This window comes from Hippichthys cyanospilos, chromosome 17, assembly GCF_059441005.1.
Source record: "Hippichthys cyanospilos isolate Australia breed blue-spotted pipefish chromosome 17, RoL_Hcya_1.0, whole genome shotgun sequence".
Taxonomy (NCBI): domain Eukaryota; kingdom Metazoa; phylum Chordata; class Actinopteri; order Syngnathiformes; family Syngnathidae; genus Hippichthys; species Hippichthys cyanospilos.
This window is the reverse complement of record NC_142385.1, coordinates 11,299,259-11,324,106: the sequence shown is the minus strand read 5'-3', so window position 1 is coordinate 11,324,106 and position 24,848 is coordinate 11,299,259. Positions and strand designations below refer to the sequence as shown.

Here is a 24,848-nt window from a genome sequence, read left to right as displayed (position 1 = left end):
CCTGTGTGGAGTTTGCAAGTTCTCCCAGAGCCGGCATTGGTTCCCACACTCCAAGAACATTAATGGCAGGTGTATCGGACATACTAAATTGTCCTTAGGCGTGATAGGGTACATGAATGGTTGTTCACCTCTTTGTGCCCTGCAATTGGCTGGCAAGCAGTTCCGGGTGTCTGAAGTCAGCTGGGATGGGCACCAGCAAGCCTGCGACCCTTGTGAGAATAAGCGGCTCTCAAAAATAGATGGATGGATGTTTTCACGTACCCCAGGGGTACGGGCACTCCCATTTGAGAACCATTGTATAACAGTAAACAACCTAAATGGTGTTGAAATTGTCTGAGTTACAAATGAATGTTTGTGCATGTTTTTTGCGACTACTGGTCAAAATTGCTCTCGGCGAAGTTCATCAAAATACAATGTTGAGGAAATGATGCCCTGACTGATATCAGCTGGAAGCATTTCAATCGTCCAATCACAATGCTTGAATGCCATTCTATTGCTTACACACACCAAGGGGCATATTTACCTCTTTTTTTTAGGACGGTGTTGATGCGATGATTTTCCATTTCGCATTTCTTTTCAATTTGTGTAGTTATTTAGTCGTTCCGCCGGTTGATAGCGTCTTCACCCACTTACTTACTTGTAAACAAGTTTCTTTCTTGTTTGGCATAGAGGTGAAGGACATGCCGTAAGAATAATATTTGATACTCTAGCGCAGACTCGAAATCAAGAGGCAGGCATTTACAATTCGCTGAGTGGGATTATTTCCTTGCAGCTTGCTCACCCTCTCATGTTGCCGTGTTTAACCTATTTTTTTATATGTGTGTGTGTGTGTGTGTGTGTGTGGTAACACAGGTATCGCTCCCAACATCACAGCCGGCCCCTCGGACAGCACCGTAATCGACGGGATGTCCGTCATTCTGCACTGCGAAACTTCCGGCGCCCCGAGACCGGCTATCACCTGGCAAAAAGGTTCTCGTTGCGCAAACACACACATTCACGTACACACCTCGGGATTATAACTTATGTTATCTATTACACACGGGAGGATAGTTTGTAGCGGCTTACTGGCTAAAGCCGGCTTGGATTCCAAGGTTTATCCCGCGCCGGGCTTTTCTTGTTTTGCATCACAATGAGGAAAAACACTGTCCCGGTTTCTCCTTGTGATCCACTTCTAACTCCTGTTCCGCTCAAGCCCCACGTTTAACCACGGCAGCCCGTTCAGGCAGCCAACTTGTCTGGACTGCTGTGTGTAATGGAGGGATATTTTTCTAAAAACTTTGCCATCCAAAACTGCTTTATTTTGCGTAATTGGAGGTGGGTCGATGATAGTCTGGCAGCACCTTAAAGGTCAGGTAGAAGAGATTTCAAAGGGTGTGTTAAAATTCATATAATAAATACATGTCATTTATGGCAAGTAGTTTGATTAAAAATTAGTTTTCGATATGCATTCTGAGGAGTTTCTGAACCGACCGAAGCTTGAGGGGGCTCCTCCCACCTGCGGTCCCTTCTGAAGGTTTCTGATTTTCCCCAAATTGGGGTTTTTGACTTTTTCCTTCCCCTTCTGGGAGCTTTGACAGGGGATGCTGTTGTGTACCTCCACCGAAAAGATGTCTCTGTATGACTTCTTTTTTCGAAAGAAGTCTCGACATGACCTCTTTTTTTGAAAGAAGTCTCGACATGACCTCTTTTTTCAAAATGAGTCTCGATATGACCTCTTTTGACCTGTGAAGCCCTTTGAGACTTCGGTGATTCAGGACTATACAAATAAAATTTGACTGATTGATTGATTGCGGTATTGTGGGTGTAGTTACTCTTTCCACCGCTAGGGCTACCGGAAGCAATTGTATAAACACGTGTGTATCTGGTAACCAGGCCACCTTGTTTGTTGTGTAAGCACAAAATGTTGGGAGGGTGATGATTAAGAGACACCCCCACATCGTGAATAAATACCCAAAGTGGTAAACCCGAAGAAGACTCTCGATTAAGTGCCCCATGCATCCTGAGCCGCATTCAGAAAGCTTTTCGTCAGTGCTGGACAAACTCGACAAAATTTTGACGCCCTGGTTGCATCATGTGGTTCAGGCGAGCGTGTCCTGGCGAGCGGTTCGGTGCAACTTCCCCGCTTCACCCTGCTAGAGTCGGGCAGCCTGCTCATCTCGCCCTCGCACATCTCCGACGCCGGCACGTACACCTGCATGGCCAGCAACTCCCGCGGCATCGACGAGGCGTCGGCCGACCTCGTGGTCTGGGGTAAGTAGACCGACGGTATTGCTTCACGTCGTCCCGGAACATTCTGTCATCTCTCCTCCGCCGCCTCCTCAGCGCGAACCCGGATCACGACGCCCCCACAGGACCAGAGCATCATCAAAGGAACCAAGGCCGCGCTGACCTGCGGTGTCACGCACGATCCCAGCGTGAATGTCAGGTAAGCCGGCGCATTCAAACAGCTTTATTCAGCGGGCGACCTTCTGGGGCGGATGGTATAAAGCCCTCCGGAATAAAGTAACTCCGCAGTTGAGCGCTGAATAAGAGCGAACAAACTTAAGACCCGCGCCGTTTGCCGCAACATCTTTTTTTGCCCTATGCAAACTCATTCTCATTCCAAAGATGTTCGCTGTAACAGTAGTAGCAGACATCTCATTAACATAGTACCCGTGTTTTTATATACTGTATTTTCCAAGCAGAAATTGCGGTATAACTTTTGACTTTTGTCAAATGTTTCACCGTTTATTATTACTCTTGTGTGCTTCACAGACACGTTTGGGAAAAAGAGGGCGTGGCAATCAATGTGCACGCCATCCCACGCATGCAGCAGGACGCCGACGGCACCCTGCACATCTCGCAGACGTGGTCGGGCGACATTGGCACCTACACCTGCCGCGTCACTTCGGTGGGCGGCAACGATTCCCGCAGCGCCCACCTCCGCGTCAGGTGAGCCTAAGATGTATGAAATGAAATCACAATAAAATAAGGACTTTTTTTCAGTTTTAGACTAACCTGTAACCACTGTTAACGCTGTAAAAAATGTTCTTATAGATAATAATCTTATTTATAGTAGGCACGGTGAGGGGAAGGGGGTCTGCTGTTGAGTCCATTTTGTCTCGGCAAGACAGAATCACCCAAACACAAAACATCACTGGAAAGGCCTGAATGTCCTCCAATGAGTACACTAGGACTTAGTAGGATAGCTCAACTGAGTCCAAAGCTAAAGACCAAAAACGAATGTCCCGTACATTGGACACAAATAAATATGCTGGGTCTCAGGCGGATAAATAAAAAAACAAAGGTGATGCATTTACCAAAAACTTTGCAAATTAGATTTACATACTTTGATTTTTATTTTAAATTTTTAATTAATACCGTTTATTCTCAGTGGTATTACTATTTCTATCAATAAATAGCCTCTGCAAGGTAGTAATGTAATAAAATATTATATTTAAAAAACCTTTCAAGATGACATGCCTGATTTTTATAAAATATTTTCAAATTTGTCATATTATTTTTAATTCAAATGCCCTGTAATATTTTTTTTAAGTTTTTGTAAAAATCCCCCTATTTTTTTGCCAATATTCCATCTTTTTTTGTTCCGTCTTGCTATTTTTTTTATTTGAGCAATATCTACTATCCATAAAGGGCATGAATATTATAATACTATATAATATCACATCAAAGGGAAAGCATTGAAAGAAGGGAGCTGAAATTTCACCTATATCATGACAACATGTCAAAGTTCAAAATGGCACCACCACTCAGTTATCACACGACCAGGATTCTGGTTGAAATACTACAGTAATTAATAAATAAATGTAGCTATTAACATTCAATCCCAAAGATGTATTTTTACGTATTTTTGAGACAGTCAGTCGCAACTACTTTTTTGTATTTTTATTTTCTCAAAAATGTGCTGTCTTTACTCATCAATGGTAGTGAACGAGTTAAAATGTCAGTGTGTTTGCGTTGTTCCCCGCACCGCAGGCAGCTCCCTCACGCGCCCGAGAACCCCGTGGCCGTGCTGAGCGGGTCCGAGCGGCGCGCCATCGACCTGACCTGGGCCAAGGCCTTTGACGGCAACAGCCCGCTCCTGCGTTATATCCTGGAGGTGTCTGAAAACAGTAGGTCACCCCAGCACTGATTTGCACTTCTTATGTATGTATATATATATATATATATATATATATATATATATATATATATATACGTGCAAGAAAAATGCTCAATCCATTGTCCAAAGATAAATATGATTTTATTGTTGTTTATTTTTCTTTCAAAAATCCCCGTTCCTGTTACTGTGCTCTTTTGGATTTCAAGCAGTCGCATTCCTGTGTCGTCACCCCCTGTTAGCCTGTTAGTGCACCATCTGCCCCGCCAGGAAGTTGAAAAAGAATTTAAGATCAGTACCGGTCATTAAGTGCGTCCATCACTTTTCGTATTCAGTCGGGGAACAAAGTGCCTTGACACTAAAGCGGCGTTGTTGCGTGAGAGCTGTTGAATATTCTCGGTGATGTGCGCGCAGCAGGCCCACCGTCATGACGCTAAACTTGCTAAGAGACGTTAGGCATGTCATCAGAAAAATAACTTTACTCTTGAAATTTAAAAAAAAAAAAAGGTTGCAAGTTTTGGCTTGAAAAATACAACTTTATACTACTAGGCATACAGGATTACTTATTCCTAAAATTGCGTGTGTTTGCTTATAATTTAACCATTAAATTCCGAATCTGCTCAATATAGGTACTTGCCGAAAAACATCTTATAGTCCCAGAAATGAAAAATCCAATTGTATCAGAATGGAAATTGGAGGAGGTGAGCATTTTACATTTTGTTTGCTGGTCCATTACTTAAGCTCCCGTCAGTACGTGAAATCCCTGCCATCATCGTTGGTTCGTCGTTTGTAACTTTATCCAAATTAAAATCGTCAATCGAGAGTCAATTATTAACGGCACTTCTGTCATCACTTGCGTCACCAAACCCTACCCCCCTTTCCCGGTAAAATAACATCTTAAACCAAAAGCCAAAGCTAAACCTTACAGTCTTCCTTTGCCTGAATGCTTTACTCAACTATGTGCAAGCGATTTATTCATTCAATTCATATTTAAAAAGTAAAATAACACAATTCATCCTGAACATTTAAAGCGCCATAAATTTAGGAGCATGGAAGTGTAAAGATGGATAGATAGATAGATAGATAGATAGAGAGAGATAGAGAGAGAGAGAGAGAGAGAGAGAGGGATAGAATATGAAGCTATTAAAAGTTATATATAATCCAGTGTTGATAATGTGATTGAATAATTTTCAGACGCTCCCTGGGCCGTCCTTCAGGCCAGCATCGAACCCGAGTCGTCGGCAGTGACGGTCAGCGGCCTGATCCCCGCGCGCTCCTACCAGTTCCGCCTGTGCGCCGTCAACGACGTGGGCAAGGGCCAATTCAGCAAGGAGACGGAGCGGTGAGCTGCCATCCCATGATGCAACACTCAGTCGACATTTGTGACCATAAAGGTTGACGGACGGCAGACGGTCTTTGAGTTGAGAACCTGTCTGTAAATAGTGAAGCCTGTTTCCATGGAAACCGCTTTGACAGATCCTTTCAGTCAAGACTCAGCGAGGAGGGATGGGAGCTTGTAAACTCGCCAGAGCGCGCATGCACACACGCACACACACACACACACACACACACACACACTCACAAACAAACAAAACACATTGTCACTTGTAAACACGCCACAGCGAGCCTTCCATGCAGCGCGTGTCGCCTACAAGAAAAGAGATTTAGTCTGATGTAGTTATCCCATACACTACATCAGGAGCGTTGCATCTGTATCAAATCTATATGAAGATTTTCACTTTCCGGTTTTAAAGTAAAATGTATGTAATCCGTACTTTGAATGACAAAATAATACATTCACAAGGCTATTTTTTTTGACAGGGGGAGTAAAAACAATAAAAAAAATAAATTCAGTTGCTAACAGTGTTTTAAAGCAGTGGTTTTAAAATGGGGGTACTAGTACCCCTGGGGGTACGTGAAGCAACATAAGGGAATACTTATTTTAAATAAAACAAACATGCAAAAATCCTTTAAAAACAGTTATTGAGTTGTTTTAGGAAAATATAAGTTCATAAAACACATTTTATCTTGAGTAGGTTATTCAATTTTGTTATTGTAAAAAGCCAGATTCTCCCCATAGTTGAATGGTTCGACCCAACTTGTCACATGCCACCGCTCGTTACCTGTCAAGTTAATGATTCATTTTTGTGAACGCAGCTCTACTATGATCCCAAAAGAGAACACAAAGTTGAATATTTTTCTGTTTATTTATTAATTTATATTTATATTATCCATCTATATTTATTTCTTTTGGAGAACAGGTCTTACACTTTATGTTGATATATAGATCAAGTCCTACAATTTCTCGTTTTCTTCTCATGTCCAAAACAAACGTTAAGTTTGGTGTTTTGTTGCATTTGTTGCAGCGTGTCACTGCCAGAGGAGCCTCCCAGCGCCCCTCCCCAAAACGTCATCGCTAGCGGTCGCACCAACCAGTCCATCATGATCCAGTGGCAGCCGCCGCCCGAGAGCCATCAGAACGGCATCTTGCGAGGCTATACAGTACGGTAAGACCAAACTTTCATCTTAAATGATTACTTCATTTGAAAAAATATTGTTTGACATTAAAAAAAAAAAATACAACCTTATTTTTGATTAAATTTACAAGGCTGGTACATATACTAAGGATTCAATACCCGTGTATTCACTTAACCATTTTTTTTTTAATTCAATTTATTTTTAATATTTTTAACATGAAAATGTGTCCTTTTTTTGCATAGCACAGTGAACATTTTTTCACTTGAAAATGTTTATGTAAAGTGCAAAAAATTCACTTCTATTTCTCAACAATATATACTGATAAAAACTAATAATACTTTTATGTTTTTCATAAATACACTAGTAGTTGTTTCAACTTTTGACTTACTCCATCAAGTTTCACCTACATGATATTTTTGGGGCAGTTTTTGCTCAAGATGCCCTCCCTGAAGAAACACACTCAATTTTCTTTCTTGATGGGTTTATATTCCTTTGTAAAAATAACCACTAACATTCATGCAGTATGCTGTTTATTTTATCGGCGCTTTGTCTCCCTCTAGCAGGGAAACTGTTGTACTGCACAGTGTCACACTAATAACCCCGTTCGTGTGTACGGATTTCAGCTACCGTTTGACGGGGCTGCCGGTGGACTATCAAATTAAGAACATCTCCAGTCCAGACGTGACCACGCTTCTGCTGGAGGACCTCATTATCTGGACCAACTACGAAATCGAGGTGGCCGCCTACAACGGGGCGGGCCTGGGCGCCTTCAGCCACAAGGTCACAGAGTGGACCCTGCAGGGAGGTAATTAGGGCCGGAATCTACCAAGATATGTCTATCTGCGTATCTATTCAGTCCGATCCATTTTTTATTTCCCCCCCGTCCCCCTTTCTCGCCGTAGTGCCGACCATCGCCCCGGGCAACGTGCAGGCAGAGGCCGTCAACTCCACGGCCATCCGCTTTACGTGGACGGCGCCAAACCCGCAGTTCATCAACGGCATCAACCAAGGCTACAAGGTCAGCGGGTTCACCGACTCCGCCAATTAAAGCGGCGTTTGCGTGCGCTGGGATTGTCGATTGTGTGGCTTTCATACTGAAAATTGGATGCGAAACGATGCAACCGCATACAAACATTGTATATGATGGTCAAGGCTGACAATGAAGCAGTCGTACTCATGAATAAAAAAAAAGGGTTGGGAATTTTGAGAACTAATCATTCATTATGTTGAATATCAATCAAAAAATATGTGACCGCTGAGCATCCATCCACCAGAAATATGAATATTGATAACCGAGCAAGCATGCAGAAAATCAATCCATGAATGCTGAGAATTGAGCAGTCACGCAAAAATGTGAGAATGTTTGCCATCAATAATTTATACCAAAAATGTTAATGCTAAGAATCAAGCGTTAAAAAAAAATGCGAGTGCTACCGATCAAGCATTTCTCAAGAAAATATGTTCATGCTGATAAGAATAGCCACTCATATAAAAAAAATGAAAATGTTGTGCATTAAAATGTATTTGAATGCTGAAACTAAGCATTCTTACGACAAAAATGTTCGATTAAGCAAAAGATGATCTTTAAGCATTCATATCATTGTTGTTAAAAAAAAAAGTGTGAGTCATGCTTAAAACCAAACATTCATATGAATGTGAAAAAAATCAACATTAATATCATGTGTATGCTGAGAATCAAGCATTCTTCCTACAAAAATGTCATGCTGAGAACCAGCCATTCATACGAATGAAAGAAATCAACATTGGTGTGAATGCTGAGAAGCAAACATTAGCACTAGAAAAATGAATGCAAAATTCAATGAAGGATGATCTTCAAACATTCATATCAAAATTGTTAAAAAAAATGCCATGCTGAGAACCAACCATTGATACAAATGCTAAGAAATCAGCATTGGTGTGAATGCTGAGAAGCAAACATTAGCACTACAAAAACAAATGCTAAATTCAATGAAGGATGACCTTCAAACATTCATATCAAAATTGTTAAAAAAAATATCATGCTGAGAACCAACCATTCATACAAATGCTAAGAAATCAGCATTAGTCTGAATGCTGAGAATCAAACATTAGCACTACAAAAACAAATGCAAAATTCAATAAAGGATGACCTTCAAACATTCACATCAAAATTGTTAAAAAATATATCATGCTGAGAACCAACCATTCATACAAATGCTAAGAAATCAGCATTAGTCTGAATGCTGAGAATCAAACATTAGCACTACAAAAATAAAATGCAGAATTCAATGAAGGATGACCTTCAAACATTCTTATCAAAATTTTAAAAAATAATATAATGCTGAGAACCAACCATTCATACAAATGCTAAGAAATCAGCATTAGTCTGAATGCTGAGAATCAAACATTAGCACTACAAAAATAAAATGCAGAATTCAATGAAGGATGACCTTCAAACATTCATATCAAAATTGTTAAAAAAAAATGCCATGCTGAGAACCAACCATTCATACAAATGCTAAGAAATCAGCATTGGTGTGAATGCTGAGAAGCAAACATTAGCACTACAAAAACAAATGCTAAATTCAATGAAGGATGACCTTCAAACATTCATATCAAAATTGTTATAAAAAAAAAATGCTGAAAAGCAAACATTCATATGAACGCTAAGAGATCAGCATATGCTGTGACATCTCCCCTAGCTTCTGGCATGGGAACCCGGTAAAGAAGGTGAGGCGGCGCTTGTGACGGCGCGGCCCAACTTCCAAGATGGCGTGCACGTGGGCTACGTGACGGGCCTGAAGAAGTTCAGCAACTACTACACCTCGGCGCTCTGCTTCACCACGCCCGGCGACGGACCCCGCAGCCCCCCCAAACTTCTGATGACGCACGAGGACAGTAAGTGGACCATTTGTTTGCTACTTTGACCAACTTTCGTGGTATTTAGTTATTTATTTATTTCGCCTTTAGCGCCGGGCGCCGTCGGTCACCTGAGCTTCACCGAGATTCTGGACACATCACTTAAAGTCAGCTGGAGCGAACCCAGTGAAAAGAATGGCATTCTCACAGGTACGCACACACACACACACACACACACACACACACACACACACACACCTAATCCCCTCCCTTTATGTATTGGGTAATTCATTTATTATTCATTATTTTTATTATCTTATTATATTTTCCTATATTGCTTTTGTATCACCCATTTCTACAGTAATTGTCTTTTTATGTATGTTTTTAATTCATCTATTTCTCATCTTGCAGTTTTACTTTGTTTCGTTTTTTATATTGAATGGATTATATGCAAGATAGAGGTGAACTCATACGCTCCCTTTGATGACAATAAATGTGAAAGGTGCATTTTAATTTAACAATAAGTTAAATCATTTATTCCTATTGACAGCTATATAAATCAAAAATCTGTTTTAACCAGGCTGGTACTATTTATTAATTCCTCAATTTATTTAGTGTTTTTTTTTTTTTTTTTTATAATGCAGCCCAGTGTTACTTTTTTATATTAACTCTGTAACTATGTAAATATTATTTTGTGTTGTTGTAAATATCATTTATTCATATCAAATGTGACTGTAGTAAATCCACTTAATTTGCATATGTAATGTCATTTTATTTCAATTTTATTGACCATGTATGCCAGTTGAGAACCATTTCCCATTTTTAATGGTGACCTGGCCAAATAGTAAGAAAAAATTATATAAAAGTGATAAAAGCACTCCACTAGTCAATGTAATCAGTCGTGTTATTGTTATGTTGGTGCCGTATTCCCACAATCTGAGTGTATAGGTGTTAAGTTGAATATATTTGGTTTTTGCTCTTGTTTCTAAATGTGCAGGTATGTTCAATCTGTTTTGAAGGCATGATGTTGCTGTCACTGGTCAGTTTGATTAAAAAAAAATTGAATGCAACAAAAATGATTCTGGGTAAATATCTGACTGTGCAACTTGTGGTTTATAATCCTGTACGGTCTTATACATGACAAACAGATTTTCTGTTAATTTTTTGTTTAAAAAAAAAAAATAAAGTACCTGGGATTCGATGTCTAGGTTCTTAAAAAATGTAAAAATCCGTCTTTGGGATTGAATGAGTTAATCCCCCTCTGTGTGTTGCTTTTCCCCAGGCTATCGCATCTCGTGGGAGGAGTTTAACCGCACCAACACGCGAGTCACCCATTACTTGCCAAGCCTCACCCTGGAGTACCGCGTCACCGGACTCACCGCGCTCACCACTTACACCATCGAGGTGGCCGCCATGACGTCCAAGGGACAAGGCCTGCTGTCGTCCTCCACCATCTCGTCGGGCGTCCCGCCAGGTCAGTTCTTGCCTTTGGTCGGATTGTAGTATCCCATTTAAACATAATTTTTTTTGTAGAATTCATAGGGCCTTTTTCCCTTTTTTTCAAAATAAATGATCTTTCAGACTCAGATAATACATAAAATGGTAATAATTAGTTATTTTGGGTGCGACCCGCGTGGCCCGTTACCAGTTGATTCATGGCCCGACACCGGGCCGCGGACCGGTTGTTGGAGACCCCTTATATACAGTCTATTTAACTTTTCTTGGAATAATCCAGCCCCATTGTTTTTGTTTTTTTTTGTCTGGCATTTTCTGTATTTGATTTCGTCAACTTCCTGCTTCCTCCCAGAACTTCCTGGCCCGCCCACCAACATCGCCATCTCCAACATCGGCCCGCGTTCCGTCAAGCTGCTCTTCAAGCCGGGCTACGACGGCAAGACCTCCATCTCTCGTTGGCAGGTAGAAGCCCAGGTGAGCTCAGTCGATTCGTTCGCGTATCATCCGATTTCGTGTTCATACTGATACCTGATTGGTGGTCTTAGGTGGGTGCCGTAGGAGACAACGAGGACTGGGTGATGGTCCACCAGGTGTCCAACCTACCAGACGCTCGCTCCCTGGAGGTTCCTGGCCTCAATCCATTTACCTACTACAGGTTGGAATGCACCACACATGCAAAATTGGGTTTCAAGCTAGCTTTTGTGTTGTTCTTCAAATGAGATCATCTAGCTACTGTCACGATTTCAGATTTGGCTTTCAAACAACAGTTTCAAGCCATGTTTAGAAATTCCAGCACCTTCAGCTAAGATTTTCACTCAGTCGATTTTAATTGAATATCCAGGTTCCGAATGCGTCAGGTGAACATCGTGGGCAGCAGCCCCCCCAGTCAACCCTCCAGGAAGATCCAAACGCTTCCCGCCCCTCCGGACGTCGCCCCGGCCAACGTCACGCTGCGCACCGCCAGCGAGACCAGCTTGTGGTTAAGATGGATGGTAAGCAGAGTGGGATCCTTGACAGTTACACATAAACGTCACATAATAAACATTAAAAATCTTGCAGGATTGCGACAAATCACTACTTTTGTTGACATCAAACAATTCACTGAATCAAAATTCCTTGACACCAAGATGCAAAAAGAATAGCGTCAAAGTACTATTTTTGTCTCAGGGTAAACTTCTCCACTCAGTAAGTTTTTTCAAGTATTTGGCTAAAGGAAGGTCTAGAAAAAGCTTGTACTAAATGAACTAAAGACTGAACGGATTACTTTACTAAGTAGCTAAAATAAAATATGACTTTAGATATTTACTTTGGGGAATTCAGGACTAAAGTAATTGATGATTTTAAGCCATCAAGTCTTGAAATAATCAATTGACTACTTAAGTACTTCAGTACCTAAAGTCACTGATTAAATTTTGTACTTTAATATCTAGTAATCGATTACTAAAATTAGAAGTGATAACTTTACTACTTTGGTACCTTAATTAATCATTTTAGTACTTGCTTATCTGGTCAATTACATTAGTACTATCCGAAAGCAATAAATGACTTTACTACATTAATTACATAAAGTGACTGATTAATTTAGTACAAGTCATTTTTTTTTCTCCCTTTAGCCAAACACTTAAAAAAAATATGAATGTTACTTGAATTGAAGGCCTTGACTCTTAAACCAAAACAAAACGTAAAAGAATGTCTTCAGGACTGATTGAGTTAAGATGCAACAAGTTGGCAGCAAAATATTGTTTTTGTGTGAATGAAAGTGCATACTTCACTTAAACATAGTTCCTTGCCTCAAGATGCCACAAGAGGGCAGCAAATCACTATGCTTGTCCAAAGAAAGCTTAACGATTCACTTTACAGTCATAATTTAGCCTAAGTACAAAAACAGTTTCTCTGCAAATAAAATGAGAACTGATTTGTGATGAAGTTCAAATTTTCTATTTGTGTCTGAAGTGGAAATCACTGCAGATAGACCAGGAAGCCCTTTTGCGTAATTTCATGGACCTTTGTGTGCAAGAATACCGCATAACATTCAACTAAGAAAAAGCAAAGTCGTAACTTTGGGCCAACTTAATTAAATGGGAAAGACGTCATTGTTTTGGAGGCTGGTTTCCCTGAGGGAATTTACATTATTATGCGCCCCAAAGTGAGCAAAGTCTATTTGAAAAATGATGTTATAATGGCCATATGCAATCGATAGTCATTATTCAGTCTTAATCTCATGAGATCTGGCTTGGAGTGTGAAACAGTTAGCAGCAGTAAATGAATGAGGCATCTTCAGCAATCTTTTTCACACTTAATATTTTTTTTATATTGATCTATATATATATATATATATATATATATATATATATATATATATATATATATATATATATATATATATATATATATATATATATATATATATATATATATGTATATTAGTATTTAATATTCGTATGGGTGTTTCTCGCTCCAGCCTCTGCCTGAGTGGGAGTATAACGGAAATGCGGAACAGGTGGGCTATAGAGTGCAGTACTTCAAGGCAGGGTCGTCGGGTCGCCCGCTCACCCAGGCCATATCGGACCGCCTGGAGAGAGAGTTTACCATTGAGGATCTAGAGGAGTGGACTGAGTATGAGGTGAGGGTGCAGGCCCTCAATGGAATCGGGCAGGGACCTTGGAGCCAGCCAATCAAAGGCCGGACCCGGGAGTCAGGTGAGGCTAGGTTCAGTTTGTGTTCATTTTAGCTAGGCCATTAATTCTGGTCAAAAAGCTGCATGCTGAAGTGCTTCAATTTCATTTTTTAACCCTTATAACGCTTTTTGACCATTTTTGTAAGATTTTCTTCCACAACATCCTCGCAGTATTTTAACCCATTGATGGCACACTCCTGGTAGTGTGATAATGAAATAGTCGTGTGATAACTAAATGTTCGTTGAATTTTGACATGTTGTCACAATACATGTTTTAAATTCGATGTATTGAAATTTCTGTTAAATGTTCTTCAAGTGCCATCCTGCGGGCCCACCAATGTGTCTGCCTTCGCCACCACCTCTAGCAGCGTACTGGTTCGCTGGTCCGAAATACCCGAGCCGGACCGGAATGGACTCATTTTGGGCTACAAGGTGTGTTTGTAATTCATTTTTTTTTCTGCCGCAATTTTTTCGGAGCTAGCGGGGCAGCTGCGTGACAATTATGCGATTTCTCCCCTTTCTCAGGTGGTGTACAAAGAGAAGGACTCGGACAGCGGGGCCCGGTTCTGGATGGTGGAAGGCAACACCACGCACAGCGTCCAACTGACAGGTCTAGGAAAATACGTCCTGTACGAGATCCAGGTGATGGCGTTCACCCGCGTAGGAGACGGACGGCCAAGCTCTCCGCCTATCTTTGAGAGGACCCTGGATGACGGTAAACATTTTGGAATATTCTTCTTGTGCAAAAAGTTGATCCATAGACTATGTGATGTCGTTTTCAGTCAGCAGCATGAGATGGTTAAAAATCTGTGGATTTTACTGCTTAATCATTAACCTCAATAACAGCCATCAATACCATTAACCTTGTGCAGTATTTTGACCATTTCTGGTCATTTTCTTCCACATTATTCTCGAAGTATTTTTAGCCAAGATATGGCACGCTCCTTGTTAAATGACAACTATGTTGTCGTGGCATGTTGAACTGACATGCTGTCAGCGTCTTGGTGAAATTTCAGCTTCCTGCTGCCTTCTTTCAATGCTTTACCTTGGACGTATTGGGCAAAGTACCGCACAAGGGTTAAACATTACTTAGTAACTTATTAATGACATCTTCTCCCTCCTGCAGTGCCTGGACCACCAATGGGCATTCTTTTCCCCGAGGTGCGCACCACTTCGGTTCGTCTGATTTGGCAGTCTCCGTCCCAACCCAACGGGATCATCCTGGGTAAGCGAAGATTTGCAATGCAAAAAAATCAAGCATTTCAGAACGACAATCTGTAGTCATTTTTAGCCTCCTAGGGTTTTCCCTTGATGTATCATAATCAAAGGCCCAAATTGGGTCGAAATTGACACCACGGTGATTAAAACTTCGTCGTTCTTTTCTCATATACCAGCATATCAGATCACGTACCACCTGAACTCCAGCAATGGCAATACCGCCACCGTGGACGTGCTCAACCCCAGCGCTCGCCAGTACACCGTCACGGGCCTCAAACCCGAGTGCGTTTACGTGTTCCGCATCACGGCGCAGACGCGCAAGGGCTGGGGCAAAGCCGCCGAGGCGCTGGTGGTCACCACTGAGAAACGAGGTAAAGTTGTGAAGTTATACCACGCGTTTGATTCCAAATAAAAATCACATGGCCAATCTCTATTTAATGACTCCACTGTTATTTCCTCCCAGCTCGCCCGCAGCCCACCAGCCGCCCCGTCGTTCCTCAGAAGGACGTGCGTGCCCGTCGCATTCTCCTGTCGTGGGAGCCCGGCAGCGACGGGCTCTCGCCCGTGCGCTACTACACCGTGCAGCTGCGCCAGCTCCCTGACAACAACTGGACCGTGCACTCGGCCTCTGTCAACCATGACACCACCTCCTATGTCGTCTCCAGGTAGCCACCTCCTCTTAACCCATTCAGTGCCTTTTGTATCCGGAATTTTCCTTCGAACGGGAGACAATATTTCTCCGAAGAGGCGTTTTCTAACCTGAATTTTTTTGCAACGAGAATGTCAAAAGTAGGTGCAATATATATACACATATAAATGATAAAATGTTACCTTTGGAAATTCAAGTTCTTATGAAATATGAGTTTTTTTTCTTACCAAAAAGTGAAACAGCTTGTTGACTGAAACCCTGCCTTTCACTCCGTGGCTTCTGCGCCTCCTTTATGACGCCATTCTCAAGCCGACCACCACAAAAACACAAAAACAACCAAAAAGCTAACATTGTAGCCGTCAGATGCCAAGTACATGAAGAAGCTGAAAACGGTCGTTTTGCTGACATTGAAATGAGCAGGGGTTGCCAACAAAGCAAAAGACGTGTCAAGAGCGCACACACAGTAACACCTGTTCATCCTATCAAATCTGCCCCCTCTGGAAAGCACTACTCGTGAGAACAGTTCTGCCAGTGGGTGATTTATGTATTAAAACGTTGTGTGTCCAGCTGTGTGCTCCCAAAGACCCATTTTCGCCACTTGGACATTTTTTTACAGTAAAATGTAGTAATTAATAAATGAAACGTTGATGTTTATTTGGCTGACAACCAAGGAGACAAAAATTAACATCGAAACACAGTCAGAATCTCCCAAAAGTTTAATTTTCATGATACAGGCCATTTGGCAAAAATCATAATAATAATATCACACTCTTCTGTGCTTTCTGTTGGTTAGGCTAAAACCGTTCACGTCCTATCAGTTCCGAGTGAAAGCCACCAATGACATCGGCGACAGCGAATACAGCGAGGAGAGCGACGCTATCACCACTCTGCAGGATGGTAAGACATTTGCCAAATGTAACCGATTGAGCCAAGCGGAACTCATTACGATTCGCTATCATCTTTCACGCCAGCGCCGGACGAAGCACCTGTCATCTTCTCGGTCACGCCCCATACCACCACGTCAGTGCTGATTCGCTGGAAGGTAAGGGAAGGTGTATTCCAAGTTAGCTTTTTATGTTTTCTGTTGTTGTAATAGCAGTTTTTAAATATGGATTTTCTATGCGACTATTTTCAGACCAGGTCAGAATGACGACTCAACTACTGAATAGTCTGATACCATGTACCGATACCACAAGTACTTTTTATAGATATCGCTATAGTCCCATATAGCATTTACCTTAAAATTTCGTAAATTAATTTCATAAAATTAATGGCAATATTCTCTTCTTCCAATTTGTATTGTCAAGTTTTTATGTCAAGTTGTCAAGTTGTTTTTTTTTAACTGCTCCAATAGAGTGATCGATGAAGTGAGCATGAGTACCGATACTTTGAAATCAGGCCAGGTATCAGCATGATACTTTGCAATGATATTTGTCCACCCCTGGTTTAAAATCCGTGTTTTATTATATTAGAAAGTTGTAGTTTAATATATTACAGTACCTATTGTTTTTATTGTAAAAACTCATCTTATTTGAATTCCTTGTTTACACTACGATTTATCTGTTTTGTTTTCCTTTTTATTTTTAAAATGATTATCATATTAAATTATAACAATTATATGTTGTCTTTACTTTTGAGAAATCGATTAATTTAATTTACTAATCTTATTTGTTTTAATTTCTCCTAAATATCCCTATTTTTTAATTATTGGAATTATTCAAACAACCTTTTTGTGTTTGTATTTATGTTTTCGAAGACTCAAGTTTTCGCTTTTTTATTTACATGGATTGTAGTATTTATGTTTTAATATCTTCATTACTTTACTTACCTTGTACATCATTTATCATAGCATTGAAACGGTTTTTCTATTATTCAAAATAAGATGTATTTTAAAAGTCAAAGATAGTAATGTCACAGTATTTTTTTTTAAATGAAATTAATGATATGACGAGGGAGAAGCACTTCTTTCCTGCCTTTTATCCAATCCATTCCTCCCACTCTCACACTCCCTCCCTCGCAGCCTCCCCCCGAGGAGAAGATCAACGGCATCCTGCTGGGCTTCCGCATCCGCTACCGGGAACTGCTGTACGACCGTCTCCGGGGTTACTCCCTCCACGCCATTAACAGCATGTCAGCGTGGGCCGAGCTTACCGGTGAGAGACAGGAAAAAAAAAAATACATTTAAAACAGTCGCCACTAGATGGCGGCAGAGTTTTCTTCACCCCGCCTACTGCAAATATCTCAGTTCTCAATTTTGTGCTTTTATTAAATAACCAAGCAAAATCCTTCTGTTGCCAATGATTTCACCTCCTGTCCGCAGCACCCTACAGCATCCGCAATTTGAGTGACGCCACTCTGACGCAGTTCGAACTGGACAGTAAGTCTCACGGCCCGAAAAAAAAATCTAATAAAAGTGTGCTTTGAAGAATTTAATTTGGTGCCCTTTCTGCCCCGTAGAGCTGAGCAAGCACAAGCGCTACGAGATCCGCATGAGCGTATACAACGCCGTGGGCGAGGGGCCCACCAGCCCGCCCCAGGAAGTGTTTGTTGGAGAAGCAGGTGTGTGCGTTCTCTTTCTAAGATCAGAGGTGGGCAAACTTTGGCGAAGATTAAAGAACGGAGCGGATACGTGTGGCCCGTAGGCCATACCATGCCCACCGCTGCCTTTTGCTGCAATAAAAACCAATAATCTCTCCTATGATGTATTAAAAATGGTGGCGTTCAGTTCCCACAGCGCCTCCGCAGAACGTAGCCGTTCAGTCGGCCACCGCCACTCAGCTGGACGTCACGTGGGACCCGCCGCCCATCAGTGCTCAAAACGGGGACATACAAGGCTACAAGGTAAACGCAAAAAGTTGAGGATTAAAAGCACCGTCATGTAGATGATTTCATCTCATTTAGTCAATTTCGGGAGGAAAACCTTCATGTTTTGCTCGTATTTCATTCGATAACTAATTACGTGAATTAATACCTTTACAAACACATTTTTCTACATGCTATTGACTGACATTTGCATGACAACCAATCACGGTTCACCTGTTGGTCATGTGACCTGAGCCTTCGACGCATGTCATTTTCAGTTGAGAGCAGTGGGTAAATTTTGTTTTTTAAAAGCATTAATCGTACAGATTTTAATAATCAAATTAATTATGGAGAAAATATTCACTTTTGACTGCTGAAATGGCTCAATAAAAGGGAAATTCTTTGAATTCATTCACCCAGATTAAACACAATTTACTAAGTATAATAAATATTAATTTTAAACAATCTACCAAATTACGGTAATTAACCCATCTTAGATTTTTTTTTTCTTTTTCATAATTGCTAACACCCACATGTATAACCTGACAAATTGCATAGATTTGTGAAAAAATTGCAATTTCCTGGGTAATTTATCTAAATTTAAACGTCGCCGAAAACCTAGGTGATTCTTCAACCAAATCTAAGTAATTTCACCAAATGTAATTCTCGCAAATGTAGTTAATCCAGACAAACGGATGTGTAGTTAACTCAGCTAAATATCGCTATTATTTTTTTTTCTTTTGCATATTTTTAAATATCCCGTTTATCTCAATCGTATCAAGGGTTCTACGAATACCGCATCCATAAAAATGGCAGCGAAATCCCAGACATAAAAAATGTCCCAAATGGTCATCTTAGCCGCCACGTAGCTCCGCCCTTGGTACCACCAAATGTAACTTCATCCACCGATATGACAAATGAATCCAAATGGAATTACTTGAAGCAAAAGTAATGAATTCCAAGTAATGCAATCACCTGATTAAAATCCCATCAAGGTCTACTTTTGGGAGTCCCAGCGCAAGAACGAGACGGAGCGTCTGCGGACCCTGTTCATGCCCGAGGGTGGCGTGAAGCTGAAGAACTTGACCGGCTACACCGGCTACATGATCAGCGTGGCGCCGTTCAACGCCGCCGGGGACGGACCGCGCAGCCCCGCCATCAGGGGGCGCACTCAACAAGCAGGTACTTGAGCCGAAGAAGTGACATGGGGGGAGTTTAGGATGACATGAAAAGGCGAGTGGAAGAAGGGGTCCGTTGAGGAGTTGAGTTATTCCAGCTTCTCCTCGTACAATGGGGGCTTTGTTTTCTCGAGGGGAATGCAAAGTTTAGAGGGGCTCCAGTTCAGCCAACTCTAACACGCTTGCTCAAGCGAGCAAGCAGAAACGCTTGTTGGGGGGGGTTGGGGTTTAGGGGTTTTTTTTTTCTTTTTTTTTTTTTCTTGAAGTGTGAGTGTTTCATCCAATGTTCATTTATTTATTTATATTAACTGACTGTAAGAAATGGATTCGGCTGTTACATCATTCGGACAAAAGTATCGGGACACGTGGTGGGGTATGTTTTTTTTCGGACCTGTTTTTAGTGACTTTTTATACAGTAACTGCGCCCGCTGTGTTTCAGCTCCAAGCGCGCCCAGCTTCATTCACTTCAGCGAGCTCACCACATCCTCGGTCAACGTGTCGTGGGGCGAGCCGGCCCTTCCCAACGGTATCATCGAGGGCTACCGTCTGGTCTACGAGCCCTGCACGCCCATAGATGGTATAAACCTCCTTAGTTCTCTAATCACTACTCAACGCCGGTGGTAATTGCTCGGCTGACTAAATCATAGGGATGAGACGAGACATAAATCACACGAGTGGAGATATCTCACAAGATTGAGTCCATGAAACGAGATTTGGGCAAAATTTGTCAAATGAGGTCTATAAGCAAAGCTGCAACCTGCTATAAGGCTGGTGAAAAAGACAAGAAACACATATTCACAATTAATAACCAACTGTCATATTTTTTTTTAAATCAACATTTTTTTAGCGTATACTTTGTCTGACAGCTCTTTCCTCATTTTTTTCAATGAGATGGTGACATCAGATCAACAAAAGACATATTTGACTCTGCCTGTTCAAAAGTGATCAGTAGCAACATCAATCGCGTCAGAATGTCAACATCAGTTTTGATGAAATCCGTGAAAGTATTTCGACCGCTCTCGAGAGCTGCTAGCTACAACTAATTTATGCTAAAGGCTAGCAACAAGCTCCGTATGATAAAATGTCAACGAAATTCAGTCATTTATACCGTACATTCCATTCTCCTGCGTATTCTATTGTACATGAGACCCAACAAGCCAAAAAAAAAAGACCTCACGCTTTGAAGGGATGATAAATCACGTTTTAATCTTGTGAGATCTCATCGTACGAGATCTCGTCCCATCCCTACAAAATATTAACACCTTTATGTTGTTGTGTATTATATATTGCAACATTATCCTCAAGAAAGTTTCCACGATGGGATTTTGAGTTTTGTGTCATTTTTAGCCACGATCTAACCCCTGTTTCTCCTTGTTCCTATTTTTACTGACTAACTGCATTTGGTTGTCTGGCCTGTGTAAGAAGTGCTGAAAATGTGGTATGTTTGCGCAGAGTCTTCCGCGGCCTGTGCCGACTGTCTCCACTCCCCCTCCTCCCCCCCAGGCGTCAGTCGGACCGTCATGATGGACGTGAAAGGCAGCGGCCCGCTCTGGCTCAAGCTCAAGGATCTGGCCGACGGCGCCACCTACAACTTCCGCATCCGGGCCAGGACTTTTGTGTACGGGCCCGAGGTGGAGGCCAACATCACCACCGGACCTGGAGAAGGTATCTGAGAATTTGAATCTTTTTTTTTTAAATGTTTCTTCACTCGCTTCAGTGGTTTTGTGATCGCTTCCCAGGAGCCCCGGGCCCCCCAGGAGATCCCTTTATCACTCGCTACGGCTCAGCGCTGACCATCCACTGGACCAGCGGAGACCCGGGACGCGCTCCGATTACGCGCTACGTCATCGAGGCCAGGCCTTCTGGTGAGTGCGGCGAGATTTTTCTTAGGGCAAAGAAGTGTTCAGTGTCACCATCTGCCGCCCGCTCAGCATCCGGGGGTCCCTTTTAATGGCTTATTGATCAGTTTGGACAGCTTATGATTGATGGAGCGTGGCAGGGTGACGGATGGCTTGATGCCATATGCCACCAAGATGGAGGAGTTTTCAGTTAAATCCCGATGGATTACAGCAGCGGTTCTCAAATGGGGGTACCCCTTCAAGGAATTACAGGGGTACTTGAGTTTTTCAATAAAACAAACTGCAAAAATCTTAAAAAAAAAAAAAAAAAGATTTAATTATTTTAATTATTAATTAATTAAATGTTTCAGGGAAGTCTTAAATTCATAAAACTGTTTTTATTTTCAGTAGGTTATTCAATTTCATTATTTTAAAAACCCAGAGTCTCCCCCATATTAGAATAATTGGACCCAACTTGTCCCATGCCACCTCTCGTTACCTGTCAAGTTAGGATTTATTTTTGTGAACAGATCTCTACTGCGATCCCAAAAGAGAAGACACTTTATGTTGAATGTTGAACACACACACACACACATAACATAATATAATATAATATAATATAATATAATATATATATATATATATATATATATATATATATATATATATATATATATATATATATATATATATATATATATATATACATACTGTTTGTTGATTATTTTTTGTGGAAAAATATGTATTAATAAATAAGTAAATGATTTATTTTTGTGAATGGATTTCCATTGTAATCCCAAAAAAGGATTTATATTTAATATTTTTCTGTGAACAAATATTTATTTATTCATAGATATTTATTTTAGAGAACAGGGCTGACATTTTGTTTTTTTTGTGAACAAATATTTAATAATATTTAAGTTTTTTGTTTTTTTTTTAAATAACAAATCCCTTCTATGATCCAAAAGAGAACACTTTATGTTGATTATTGTTTTGTAAACCAAGACAAATGAAGTCTAAAAACAACTTTTCAGACTTCATTTGTATGTTTAAGGGGTACTTGGCTGAAACATTTTTCACAGGGAGTACTGAACCGAAAAAAGGTTGAGAACCACCGGATTAGAAGATTGCTCATCAATACGTGTGTCTACAAAATCGTCAGAGCCTCCCCTGACTTCCCATCACTATGACAAAAAAGCTGTGTTGTCAAATTGCAATTTTAGTTGATTTCTTGCATAACATATTACGTATTGCAGGCGCCGAGCGGGAACTTCCTCTTTCACAATTTGGTCAGACCGTATTCCGTCCATTCTGTACGATAGCTTCTCCTCTCCTTGCAGTCCGACTTTTGGATACTTTCCAGCGTTTATTGCATTGTGATAAATGAGCTACAGTGTGTTTGCTCGTAGTGCGTGTGTGGCCCATTAAAAGTTAGCGTGCTGTTTACAACCAACAGCGTAGGCATGTAATTAAAACTCTCTGGCAGCTCTTCCAGAGGTGAAATATGGCCATGCACCTTCTTTTTTTTTTTTTTCCTGTATACCCGCGGGAGCTTTGAAATTGATGGATGGCTCACCGTTTCTCTTAAAGAGACATATTATGTAAAACAGACTTTTTAATGTTTAGAATCAAATTACCCATAATTCCTGTACAAAGCCTCACCCAAGCAAGAAACTTTACCGTGTTCCCTTATTTCTTGCTACTTTTGCGGACCGAAAAACCACCATGATAAAAGAATTCCATCAAGTAGGAATCCCCTTCGATGAACATTGTACGTATGGTACCTAAATAAAGTGTATGAAATGTGTTTGTGTCTATTGTACAAAACATACACACTCACACACACACACACACACACACACACACACACACATACACTTTAAAATACGTTTTTGGCTATTGGAAGGTATAAAAATGGCTGGTAATGCACTAAGTAATCGGATACTTTATATATGTAAGTACTAATATATATATACATACACACACACACACACACACACACACACACACACACACTTTAATTACATTTTTGGCTATTGGAAGGTCTAAAAATACTTTACTGTTTACTGTACTTTGTCTAAAATACTTTATATATTCAAGAACTAAAATGTTATATATATGTATATATACACACACACACACAATATATATATATATATATATATATATATATATATATATATATATATATATATATATATATATATATATATATATATATACATTCTAGTAGTTAATTACTGTAGTAACTTAAGTAATTATTTTAGTTCTTTATTATTTAACGTTATTAATTCCTTTTGTACTTATTTTATATAGTATTAGTGATTTTTAGGCCGTCTGGATAAACCTTTAAAAGACAAAATTCCTGGGATTGAAAGGCTTGACTGGTTTAACGTAACACTACGTCTTTGGGATTGAATGAGTGAGTGATTTTTTTTTTTTCTATTAATTCTGCAGATGAAGGCTTATGGGACATCCTGATCAAGGACATCCCCAAGGAAGTGACGTCGCACACGTTCAACATGGACATCTTGAAGCAGGGCGTCAGTTACGACTTCCGGGTAATCGGCGTCAACGACTACGGCTACGGCTCGCCGAGCCTTCCCACTCCGTCTATATCTGGTGAGCGAGCGATAACTCCTTTCTCCCAGTTTTCCTTGAAAGCAAAAATGATATAGCTAATGTATTTGTCGTTGTTTTTACCCCAGCCCAAAAAGTGGCCCCCTTCTACGAGGAGTGGTGGTTCCTGGTGGTGGTTGCCCTCGTGGGTCTCATCTTCATCCTCCTGCTGGTTTTCATCCTCATCATCCGGGGACAGAGCAAGAAGTACGCAAAGAAGTCGGAATCAGGTGAGGCCTGCCCCGCAGTAGTCAAGTCGCTTTACGACTTTTTTAAAACCACTTCCCCAGAGGGAATATTCCGACGTTTTTGTCCTCGTAAATCCCGTCGTTTTTATTTAACGAGCAGTTAACTCCTCCGTAAATGCTTCCCAAAACAGATGTTGGTGAAAAGACGCAGACGGGCAAGGTCGGAACTTGTCCATTAACAATGGCGAGTGTTTTGCCTCGGTCGGCTCTTCTCGTGAGGCTTGGTTATACGTAGCGGGGGTGTTGCCCCGACAGGGTCGCTTACCGCCCGTCTATTTGACTGACAGTAGAAAAACAAGAGCCCTGTGTCTTGCTCCTGAAACAAATGCCTCCGTGTCAAGCTTGCATGTTTTTTTTTTCCCTCACATACTTGTGTGTAACCGCCGGTTGACCTTAAGTCACCCCAGAGCGACCGCAAAGGCCACGTTCGCCAAGAATGTTTTTAACCTCTAACACAGGGGTGGGTCATATTTGTGCTCCAGGGCTACCTTTTATTTTTAAAGCAGACAGATTGGCTGGGTTGTTCATAGACCAAGTCCAGAGTCACCTCTTATTTTTACAGATATATATATATATATATATATATATATATATATATATATATATATATATATATATATATATATATATATATATATATATATATATATAGAGAGAGAGAGAGAGAGAGAGAGAGAGTTGTATAGTAATAGTGGTATAGTAATAGTAGTAGTATAACACAATGAAATGCTTCTGTTCACTTTCCCAAG

The 24,848-nt window shown here is 40.8% G+C and overlaps 1 protein-coding gene across 5 annotated transcripts in view; it reads left to right on the top strand.

Moving 5' to 3' along the window:
• The window catches only part of sdk2b (sidekick cell adhesion molecule 2b), a 233,371-nt gene that overhangs the window by 198,601 nt on the left and 9,922 nt on the right, over positions 1-24,848 (top strand). For all 5 annotated transcript variants that reach the window (XM_088439406.1, XM_088439404.1, XM_088439405.1 and 2 more), the window contains exons 10-42: positions 853-969; positions 2,083-2,250; positions 2,323-2,425; positions 2,755-2,931; positions 3,976-4,112; positions 5,294-5,441; positions 6,466-6,606; positions 7,201-7,382; positions 7,480-7,595; positions 9,259-9,454; positions 9,527-9,625; positions 10,698-10,889; positions 11,223-11,344; positions 11,416-11,525; positions 11,712-11,862; positions 13,332-13,569; positions 13,864-13,979; positions 14,073-14,262; positions 14,674-14,772; positions 14,942-15,136; positions 15,229-15,430; positions 16,208-16,311; positions 16,386-16,456; positions 17,435-17,567; positions 17,735-17,791; positions 17,872-17,973; positions 18,140-18,255; positions 19,212-19,398; positions 19,834-19,971; positions 20,847-21,059; positions 21,134-21,259; positions 23,690-23,854; positions 23,941-24,081. In XM_088439406.1, the coding sequence (XP_088295532.1) occupies positions 853-969; positions 2,083-2,250; positions 2,323-2,425; positions 2,755-2,931; positions 3,976-4,112; positions 5,294-5,441; positions 6,466-6,606; positions 7,201-7,382; positions 7,480-7,595; positions 9,259-9,454; positions 9,527-9,625; positions 10,698-10,889; positions 11,223-11,344; positions 11,416-11,525; positions 11,712-11,862; positions 13,332-13,569; positions 13,864-13,979; positions 14,073-14,262; positions 14,674-14,772; positions 14,942-15,136; positions 15,229-15,430; positions 16,208-16,311; positions 16,386-16,456; positions 17,435-17,567; positions 17,735-17,791; positions 17,872-17,973; positions 18,140-18,255; positions 19,212-19,398; positions 19,834-19,971; positions 20,847-21,059; positions 21,134-21,259; positions 23,690-23,854; positions 23,941-24,081 (4,752 nt within the window). The remainder of the gene's footprint in view (positions 1-852; positions 970-2,082; positions 2,251-2,322; positions 2,426-2,754; positions 2,932-3,975; positions 4,113-5,293; positions 5,442-6,465; positions 6,607-7,200; positions 7,383-7,479; positions 7,596-9,258; positions 9,455-9,526; positions 9,626-10,697; positions 10,890-11,222; positions 11,345-11,415; positions 11,526-11,711; positions 11,863-13,331; positions 13,570-13,863; positions 13,980-14,072; positions 14,263-14,673; positions 14,773-14,941; positions 15,137-15,228; positions 15,431-16,207; positions 16,312-16,385; positions 16,457-17,434; positions 17,568-17,734; positions 17,792-17,871; positions 17,974-18,139; positions 18,256-19,211; positions 19,399-19,833; positions 19,972-20,846; positions 21,060-21,133; positions 21,260-23,689; positions 23,855-23,940; positions 24,082-24,848) is intronic.